This window comes from Danio rerio, chromosome 12 (genome assembly GCF_049306965.1).
Source record: "Danio rerio strain Tuebingen ecotype United States chromosome 12, GRCz12tu, whole genome shotgun sequence".
In the NCBI taxonomy this organism is placed as follows: domain Eukaryota; kingdom Metazoa; phylum Chordata; class Actinopteri; order Cypriniformes; family Danionidae; genus Danio; species Danio rerio.
Genome location: NC_133187.1, coordinates 29156840 through 29167803, shown reverse-complemented (window position 1 = coordinate 29167803; position 10964 = coordinate 29156840). Strand labels below are relative to the sequence as shown.

General features: G+C 36.5%; 1 protein-coding gene across 1 annotated transcript; it reads right to left on the bottom strand.

Moving 5' to 3' along the window:
- Positions 1-807: 807 nt before the first annotated feature.
- sost (sclerostin) lies at positions 808-5129 on the bottom strand. Its single transcript, XM_001340647.7, has 2 exons — positions 4803-5129; positions 808-2711 (listed from the first exon to the last, which is right to left on the bottom strand). Exons 1-2 carry the CDS (start codon positions 5041-5043, stop codon positions 2320-2322), a joined length of 633 nt encoding a protein of 210 aa, XP_001340683.2. The 5' UTR covers positions 5044-5129; the 3' UTR covers positions 808-2319.
- Between the last annotated feature and the right edge of the window lie 5835 nt (positions 5130-10964).

Below are 10964 nucleotides of genomic sequence, written 5' to 3'. Positions count from 1 at the left end.
CATCGGCTAGGTCAGTTGGCATTTCTGTGTGGCGATTGCATGTTCTCCTTGTGTTTGTGTGGGTTTCCTTCTGGTGCTCTGGTCTCTCCAGAGTCCAAAGACATGCGATACAGGTGAATTGAATAAACTAAATTGGCGGTTCTGTATGAATGCAGAGTATATGGGTGTTTCCCAGTGTTGGGTTGGAGCTGGAAAGGCATCCACTGCATTAAACATATGCTGGATAAGTTGGAAGTTCATTCCGCTGTGGCGACCCCTGATGAATAAAGGGACTAAGTCGAAAAGAAAAGGAATGAATGAATATCTTTTAGTCTCATCGAACAAGTATATGAACAAGTCATTTTGTTTGGTTTACAGCAGCCTGGATCCAGTTAGACTAATATAGTGATATGTTTCATCATGAGCCAGCTCTCAAGTGTGCAACAAACAAGATTAGAAGGGCTAAAACAAGTCAAGCAATCCACATTTCCTTGTCAATCTATGGCTCAGACTGTGCAAGCTTAAACAAACAAACAGATGAATGGAAGCCTGTGGGTTGAGTTCAACATACCGGACATAAAGAGCTGGTTCTGTTGTGACTGTACTGTTCACGTCTGACGAGGGGATTCTTTCCTTTTCTCGCCTTTTGTAAAGGTGTTTTAGACATTCCAAAGTGTTACAAAGCCTCTACTTCCTAATTGCAGAATATTGTTTACAGAGGGCTCATTGAGGGACGGATTTAGAGTGCGGGCACGGCCCAAAAGGAGAAAGGATCTGTCAAGGCAGTCTGACAAGAATGATAACAAAACACACTTCTTTTCACATATATAGGTTGCTTAACTTTATTCATGTACTCTTTTTTTTCGGTATGAAATTCACTATAATTACATATAGTACAATAATGGCTATTATTTTCTACAAAAAAAAAAAAAGATTGCATAAATAATTTAAATGATAAAAATACAAAAATAAATACACAGTTCATTCTTTGTAACAGTCTTTTGGTCTGAAAGAGGATCCATTGGTTGAAGGAGGATACTGCTCACCACACAGACCACACAGGTATACTACACAGGTATACCACACAGGTATACTATGTACAAGTTACTATTCACGACAAGTCTGCTTACATTATAAGAAATCCCTTCCAGTTGCTATTTCAAACACACAATTGAAAAAATGAGCAAATATCATCGAGGTGGGCAGAAAAAATGTTGAACAATTGGCCTTCTCTGATCTCTGTATCCTGTGTAGAATCAACATCCAGCCCACGATTTCAGAGATTGGTTCACTTATTTGTTTGTTCTTTTCCGGTCATGTGTGGAAACAGGAAGGATGACATCTCTGCTGAAGACTTCAGTAATGGATGTAGGTAACCTGCTAGCGATTGCAGATAGCTGAATATCTCCAAATGGTTTCCATTGAAGGAGGGTGCGTAAAGGTTATTTGCCCGCGAGGAATTGCTGCAGATTCGTGCACACATGTGGGCCTCTTTTTCGGGTGTTCGAACAAACAGGAACTGACCATGTCTAGAGGAAATGGCTTTTTATGACTCAAATCCTAAACACAGGAATGGAACTATTTGGTAATTAGGACAAGTCACAGGAATACCGTTTGCTGTTCTCGACCTCCAGGGACTTGGACCGTGGAGGGCTGACACAACTTTCCGAACTCTCCATAAGGCGGCTCTAGCTGCCAGTGTCGATAAGTTTCTTGTGGAAATGTGAATTTGCAGACACTCACATGGACTCCCCAGCCTGTCAAAAAGGACCTGGTAAAAGTGACCAAGGTTAAGAATTCTGGGCTTCAGTGGTCTGTCAGCAGCAGCGTGTCTTTTGGGCCAGACGCGGCTGAGCGCTCAAATCATACACTGCTCCGAATCCCAAAAGAGGACAAATCTGGTGCACAAACATTCACATGAGCACTTGCTGGACTGGTGGAGCACTCAGTATGCTTGCCCGTAAGTTAGCCTTTCAATGAACTTCGGTGAACTTGAAATGAACCGCTTGAGCAGGAATATTCCTCCTCCCTCAAAAAATCACATTGCCTGATCTAATCTCGCATAACAGCGGACGTCTTTTCACTCAGTCCGCTGGCATATTGTGATCAAACTGGGACGATTTAGGCTCAAGAGCACATACAAACAGCGAGACATCTGAAATACATTGGAAACTTGTTAGCATGCCAACAAGCTTGGTAAATGCTAATGCGTTTATTCCTTCCCTTGTAGATGAGGATTGCAGTTTCTGTAATATGTGTGCATATGTATTGGTGTACTTTCTTTTTTTTTTGTATGTGTGCAAGAGAGTGTTTTCTGTATCAGTTCTGCATCTTTTCCCCTCAGTATGAATTGCTGTTGATGGACGGCACTTTGCTGCGGTGCTTCTTATTGCGCCGTGGTTTCTTGGACGACTCTTTGACATCCGATTGGTTGTGTTGTCGAGTGTAGCGTTTGCACTTGCAAGATGTGACAACTCGTATTTTGTATGTCCGGTTTGGTCCGTTTGGACACTGGAGCTGTATCCGCTGGGTGCGGGAGTGAGCAGGGATGCAACGGTAATCGGAGGAGCTGCTTCTCCACCATTTCCCCCGTAGAATTGAGTTTGGCATCAGGTGAGCTGGAAGGCACTGACCAGAACACACAAGTTCCTTCACGGGTTTGACACTGCGGCAAGATCCATCGGTCACATATCGGGTCGAACGCAACTCCCGACAGCTGAGTTCTGAGGCTCCTGGGAAAGAAAGCAGAAATGTTTTAAGCGGTACATCTTTAATAAAACACAGCTACTAACCATGCACGAAACAAATTTTTCATGTTTTGTTATATATACAAAGGCATTAAGTAGATTTCCTGAACTTGACTTTGTTGTTCTTTTGACAAGTTTCCCAGACAAATGTTGTATGTCAAACTAAAGAGGAAATGCATGATCAAATCTTTTTATATCAGCACAAAATATGCTTTTTATTTATTTATTTTCTTTAAGTCTGGTTTGGATTTATGCGACAATTTGTTAAAGATGAACTCTTTATTGAGGCTGGAATCGATGAGAAGCCAATCAATTATAAACCCACAGACACTAAACCATGTACCAGATTGTTCTGATAAGTGCAAATAAGGACTGAATATCCATGAAAGACAATGAGAGACTTCTGGGTGTCTTGGTAAGCTTGTTGTTTTTGTAAGCTTTGAATTTAGCGCACACTCGCTTAACTGCCTTAAACTACATCAACAATGTTTTCATTAATTGTCATTTAAAGAGATGAAACCGAGAGTGGAACGGGCTCCCCTCATAGAGGGGAACAAAGGATTTATGTGTGTGATGAGTTCACGTTCTGCCTCCCCTGATTCTCAGAAAACCTGATCTGATGTTTTATGAGGAGCTGGGAGAGAGCCAGAGGAAGATGAACATATCTCAACATGACCCCACACTGACCACCAGAGAAACTACACACGTCACCCCTTCCAGAGCAGCACAGGACGGTGTGAGATCTCTCTCCACCCCCTAATGAGCCAGTTAAATGTACATCCTTGGCTTGATAACTGTTTCCTTATGGCGAAACGCAACATCATAGGAGTGTTCAGTGACATAATTAGAGATTGTAAATTATCTTTGGATTGCGCAAGCCTTAAGTATTTTTACTGTTTATTGTTTTTGTGATAACTTCGTTATTCTGTTCACGAAGGAACTCTTGTTATTATTATTTTTGGATGTATTGTGTGCATTTACTTAGCAATAAATTTAGATGTTGCAATTTCTCAAACGCACTTTCCAAGACTTTAATACAAAGTCTTGATTTGTGTTCTGGAAACATGCTGTGGTTTACTTTTTTGTTAAATCCGACATACATAAACACTCTCACACAGACACACACACACACACACATTGTGCAGTGTTAGAATTCACAGTAGTTTTACTTTCCACAGGTGGAAGTCATTCCCTATCATGGCAATACCCTGAAGAAATGACCCCTTAGAATAACTTCTCACATTTTCAACTACCCTGAAACCATACTGTTGCAATTAGATGGTTATGGAAAGGCATACCTTGTCTAATTATGTAAAATTGGGGATGCAGCAAGACAAAAAAAGGCTTATTATAGTTAGTGCATCACTTGGCCTGTAGAAAAGCTGGAATGGCAGCCTTTCAGAACTTTTAAATCAAGTCAATATCCCGTTTTTATTATTATTTTTGTGTAGCCTTCATATAACCTACATCACATTATAAAGTAGGATAAATATGCAACATTGTTGGTCAATTTAGCAAATTTTTGATTATTATTATTATACACTGATTGCTGTTATCCTGTAAATGTAATTTGCTGCCGCCTTTCACACTTTAATAACAAGTATCTCTCCAAATCGGTAAAATGGAATTTGTGTAATATTTGTGTTATATTTGACACTGTTTTTTATATTAATTTAATACATTTTAATACGTTTCATTCTTATCTTAAACACACATTTCCCTTATTCATTTAACTCACAAATGCTAATGCACAAAGTTTTCTTTAATGTTATATTCCAATACCTGGAATACTGTAAAGCAATAAAAGTTCAAATAAGTAATCACAATAAATAATATAATTTATAACACCAAATTAATTTTATTTTAGATTTATTTGATTTGTTATTAGTTTGATTTTAAAAATGGTTTAAAATAATCTGAGCATTTATAGCTTGTTATTAACCACCCAATAAATCACATTTAAAGAAGAAAAATCATCTTCTAAAATTGAACAAAATTACAAAAAGTATATTTATGCTGGCGATGATCTACTTCGTTAAGCTTCTAATGATTAAATAACAGCTTCACGTTACTTACCATAAGTCCGTGTGTTTGCTGACGACCGCCTTCCACCGTTCTTCGCCCGATTCATTGTGTTATTGTCAGACAGTTGTATCTGCTCCTCGGGTTTGTGCGTGTCCTCCGCGTATTCTGGTATAATTTCTGTAGCATCGTTTTTTAAAGGCCTCCATCCGTGCGCAGCTGTGAAACATCCCTGAAGCAGCAGCAGCAGCAACAGCCGCGCGCCGCAGTGCACGAGCGCCAGAGACACCTGCATAATACAACTGAGAACGAGCCGTTCAGCGGGCAAACTTCGACCAGTTTTCTTCTCTTCGGGAGAGGCTTGCCTTTTTAAACTACCACAGGTTTTGCAAAAAACCCAGATAATTTAGCGCTTACACGAAGTGGGAGGGATTTAGGCAGAGCGGCTCATTCAGAAACTGATAGGGAGGAAGGGGCACGCGCAGAAGTGGAAGGTCAACTTGGAGAGAGAAAAGTCGTTTATTTGAGTCGTTACCTCTGTTTCATACTTAGGATCACACGGTATTAATAATCAGAGATTTGGACATGATTTGCAGTGCTATTTGTGTAGCTTTATGTTTTTTTTTTTTTTTTTTTTTGTTTTTTTTAGAAAAAGTTACTTTTAATTTTTAAAGAATTTTGTCTTTTTAAACAGATTATTGTTGGTTTTTGCAGAATACATTATATCAATACGTTATATGAATACATTATAAAAGCGAAATCTTAAACATTTAAAACTTTTTTTCAATATATTATACAGTGCAGCCTAGCCAGGCTGGTGAAAAAGGTGGTTCTTTTTTCTAAAAAAAAAAAAATCTATAAAAAATGACCTTTTTGCAGTTATTCAACTAATTTTGTATTTATTTAAATTTTAAATATTGCATTTTAGTGACATTTTAGCTGGATTAGCTTGTTGGATGGTCATCATAACCACACTTTTTGATGTACCAAAAACATTTCCTGAAGGTTTAGAATGAAGAAATAAAAAAATATATATATTTATATATATTATTTTTCATTTATTACATCATATATCATTACAAAAAAAAATCTGCTAAAGTCTTAAATCAAAAACTGCCTATTAAGGTCAAGAAATGTCAGTTATTAGGCTAATAATAATCTTCGATTAGTTATTTACACAATTTATGATGGCATAGCACGACAAATGAGCCCATGTATGGGACAAATTTAGGACCTTTGTCAATGAGGGGTGAGTCTTTCGAACCAACCCAACCCCACCTGGCTACGCACCTGGGTTATTGACCTAGGGTTGCAACATTTGTATGACAACTGGAAGAAATTGAAATTCTACGACATACATCTAATGTTTAACGTTTGAAATTCTTATTTACATGACATGAAATTAACAATAAAGTGTCAAATATTCATATAGCCTTAAACCCACTGCGAAATAGCATTCCTATTATTACTATTATTCTATATTCTTCTCATTTGTAAGCCAAGTTATCAATTTCAAATGTAATAATAATATTGCTTAATAATAATTACTACTGCTGCTACTATTCAAATGTACACTTTTATACACAACATTTTATTGCATAGTAAAAAAAAATCATTCTAATAATAAATATTGCAACTTCTTCAGTTTGCTCTGTTTTTATTAATAAAATAAACATATATTTTATTGGGCTGTAAAAAAATATTTTGAATAAAAGTATGTTATTTTTTTATTTATATTTTTGTTTTTTTGGTCTGGCCATAAGGACTATTATAAATAAGCAGTGGGACCCGCACAAGGTGCAGATGCTTTATGTCATCGTTTTAGCATTAAATTAATCGCTTTGTACAAACACTGCCCTCTTGAGGGAGCTCAAACAAACAAATACCTTGAACAGCTATTAGTGTATGTCTCTCTTCTGGCCTACTGCACTAAATGCTGTGCTCCTCCTGTCTATTTTATTGCATTATTTAATTCTGCATCAAAATGCTAGAATAACAAATACCAAGCATGAGACTGGCTGAAAAAGATCTTCTAATGCTATTGAGCCCACCAATCATATAAGCTTAAACCACCAGCAGAGAGAAAAAAAGCAGGAAAGATGGAATTCTTCTGAGATCTATTGTAACTCTTCGTCCTGTCATCATGAAGAAAAAGAAAGATCACAATGTCCACCACAGATTGTAGCCTACGCTCTTTTCCCTGTCATTCACTGGCTGTTTTTATATCTCTTTGGGTTTGTGCACAGAAAACACAGTCTCCAGGCTTGCTTTATCAAGATAGCAGCCCGAGCATAAATAACACTTAGATGTGTTCCAGATTTACAAGGGCCGCCAGCAAAAGATATTTTTATAAAGAATAAGAAAAGTAACACTGTGTCAAACCCACATAAACAAAGTGTTTAACTCATCGTGGACTGACAGGGCTTGACTCTTAATGCATATGAAATGCAAACATACATGCAACCGAGCATTAAAAGTTTTTAGATAAGAACTGGGTCAAAGTTGAGAAGAAATGTTACCCCTGCAAAAACAAAAAGTGATCTCTGCCCTGCGAACAACTTTATGCTACCAGACACTGATGTTCATTGATGATGCAAAATATTTGGCTGATCCCATATTTTTTAATTATTATATTTTATCAATAAGGAAAATTATCATATACATTTATTATTATATAAATTGGAGTATTTCCTCTGGCTGAGCCTCTTCTGAAAGACTTTCACTGTGAAAAAGCTTTCAGAAATGCAATTAACAAGTGATTTTGAGAAAGGTCAATTGCTGCTTGTTGTTTTCTTTTTTTAAAGCTCTTAAAGGCACAGTTCACCCAAAAATGAGTGAGTTCTACACCTTTATGAGCCTTTTCTGTTAAACACAAAAGGAAGATATTTAGAAGAATGTTAGAAACAGTTAACCATTCATTCATTTTTATCGGCTTAGTCCGTTTATTAGTCTTTTGTCGCCACAGCGGAATGTAACGCCAACTTATCTAACATATGTTTTACGTAGCGGATGACCTTCCAGCTGCAACCCATCACTGGGAAACATCCATACACACTAATTCAGACACATACACTACAGACAATTTAACTTATACCCAATTCACCTATAGCACATGTCTTTTGACGTGGGGGTAATCAGAGCACCAGGAGGAAACCCACACAAACACGGGGAGAACATTCAAAATGCACACAGAAAATGCCAACTGACCCAGCCGAGCCTCGAACCAGCAACCTTTTTGCAGTGAGGCGATCGTGCTACCCACCCACAATGTGGCCCACAGTTAGCCATAAGAAAAACAAATACTAAAGACGTCAATGTTTGCCAGTTCCCAAGATTTTTCATACGAACTTATTTTGTGTACTATTCTACAGAAAATGAAACTCAAACGGGTTTGTGGCAACAGGTGAGTAAATGATGACAGGATTTTCAGTTAATGTTGTTATTCTCAGTTGAGTTTTTTACTCCACGAATGCCTTTTCAACGGCAACCCAGTACTGGTAAACGTCCATAAACACTCATACACACTCATTCATCACGGCCAATTTAGTTTATTCAACTTAACTATACCGCATGTCTTTTGGATCTGCGACCTACTTGCTGTGAGGCAGCAGTATCATATATATAATTTAAAAATGTGTATTTATAATTGTATTTATATTAGCAGTATCAGTGTTGGTCAAAATTTCCTTATTGGTTCATTCCTAATATTTATGTGAAGATAATTAGAATATTTTTGCAGGACAATAAAAATGATGTGATGTTTTTATATGCTCCTGAATCAAACTAGTCTCTGAAAACCAGAACTATAGTCTATCTCAAATGCACTTTATAATTCAGGGTATCTACAGGGTCTTAAAAAGTCTTAAAATGTCTTACATTTCGAAAACCAAATTTTAGGCCTTAAAAGTATTATTTATTTATTAATTAAATAAATGGAAATTTTGTCTTGTAGGTCTTAAATAATTTTAAACGGGTCTTAATTTCCCTATGTCAATGTAAAGCTTTACCAAATTGGGCCAACACCCATCCAATCACCAAAAATATGTTTCAATAAGAGTTTTAAGAAACATTTATTTATTATCTCTATTTACGTATTAATTTGGTTTAATTATCTTCCTTGCATAACATTTATTTTAAATGTTGGTAAGACTTTATTTTGATAGTCCATTTGAGTAGACTAGCTGCTTAATATCTGTAGATGCTGCTACCAAAACAGACATTTAACTGACTATGAGAAACTTTGCAAGTACATGTCAACTTACACTAACCCTAACCCCAACCTAGCAGTCTACTCATAATCCAATTGAGAATTATTTGGCATGTAGATGCAATGTAACTTAAATTCAACAAACAGACCATCAGAATAAAGTGTGAAAGGTTTTAACTTGGCTATTAAAAAATCTTTGACGTTTAGCCTTGTGTAAGTCAGAAAAGGTCTAAAAAAGTCTTAAATTTGACTTGTTGAAACATGTAGAAACCATGTAATTAAATGGCAATTTTTGTTACCGTATCTGTCAACGTAATGCCAGAAAACAAACATTATATTAACATATAATTATGAAATTTCAGAAAAGTGAAACACCCCTGTTATGAGATGTTTACTTAACTGCTGTTTTCTCATTAATTTTGTCATTTTTGTGTGTGTTTATTTTGTTTTTAATAGAAAACCTTGTTGAAAAAAGTGGACTGCATCTGGATGTCCAGAATATCCCTGTAAAGGTATTTACAACTGCTTTACTTCTAATCAAAGAATAATAATTAAAAATGTTGTGCAGTACATGAGCACTAGTGCAAGCCTGAGTATAAGTTGCTGGCTGCAGTTTACTTAACAGCGCCACTAAAGTTTGCTAAAATCTATGTACATACAGTATACTGTAGCCCTTGTAAAGATTGTAACTTGTGTCTCCAGTATCTAAATGACATATGTTTGGCTTTTATTTACAGCGCAATTTACATTTATTTACAATTTCTTACATATGTCACAAACTGTGAAATTTGAGCCTGTGATAATCCAAAACTTTTTTACACCGAATTTAAGTCATCAAACAGCTCAGGCGATAATCTATTAGGAATGTCATAATAACATTTCACAAAGCCTGCTAATGGATATATTATAAGTGTCTCTGGATGTAAAATGAGATACTGTAGTTTTGCTCCAAAGCATCAGTGATTTCTACTTTCAGATGTGCAGATTACATTATTTTCAGCTGTCCTGGGAACTAATGTCTCATTTAGAAATATAGCCCTGCAAATATTATTATAAATGAGGCATCTGCGCAGTGTTACCGAAGAAAAATTTTATGGATCATATTTTATAAAGCACAGCTCCCCGTAGCATGTGAACCCACAGTCTTATAGTCATACCTCACATCTCTGTCTGCCAAGTCATTTGCATTTGTCATTAGTAGCGCATTTTTCATACTGGAAAGAATAGTCTGATGATTTAACAGAAATACAAGCACATTAGGTGTTTAAATAAGCCATGACTAGCTGAATCATTCTGAAGTCCAAATCATGTTTTTTAAGAGTTCATTTGAGTTTAAGAGCCGTGCAAAACCTCTGCTGTGGTTTCTCTGTGCATCTCGGCAAACTTTCCTGACCACTGGGTTCATGTGTTGTTAACCATCCTGTAACCACTATATGTGGAGTTGTAGAGTATTAGCAGTGCTGCCACAAGTGCACTTGTAAACATTCGTCACTTAGCGCTTTATTGAGTCTATTTATCCATTGACGACCTGTGCACTGGTGAGAAAAACACACTATAGCCAGCTTATGAAGGAAAGGGATTTGGGAGAAACAATTGGACATTGCTTACAACTTCAGTAGAACTGTTTTGAGAAATGTAGTGTGTCATTGTGCTGTGATTTGTTACAATCCAGATTGCAAAATTTCAAAAATTATTTATTTATATAATCAAATCAGGTCCAGGATTACTGGAAGTGATATTTAGCAGAACAGCGTCACACATCTTGACATTTTCAAGTGATTTGGCTTTGTCATGTGCACAATGTGCAATTATAGATACCATGTTTGTTTAAACATAAAGTTGACCGTTTCAGTATGGTGTAAGCTTGCACCATTGTAGCTGTTGTGACATCCAAAAAGTTTCTTTCATTAGGTATAATGTGCACTTTGTTTTGTCAGTCCAAATGAATCCTATTTGATGTCAGATAAAACAAAATCAGTTTTTAGCTAAAAGAATGCTAACAGATATGG

Bases quoted from the DNA above. Each gene is read 5' to 3' on its own strand.
- sost (XM_001340647.7), bottom strand. From the start codon at position 5,043: ATGCAGGTGTCTCTGGCGCTCGTGCACTGCGGCGCGCGGCTGTTGCTG. The intron at 2,712-4,802 runs GTAAGTAACGTG...TTTCTTTCCCAG, and splicing joins AGCAAACACACGGACTTATG to GAGCCTCAGAACTCAGCTGT.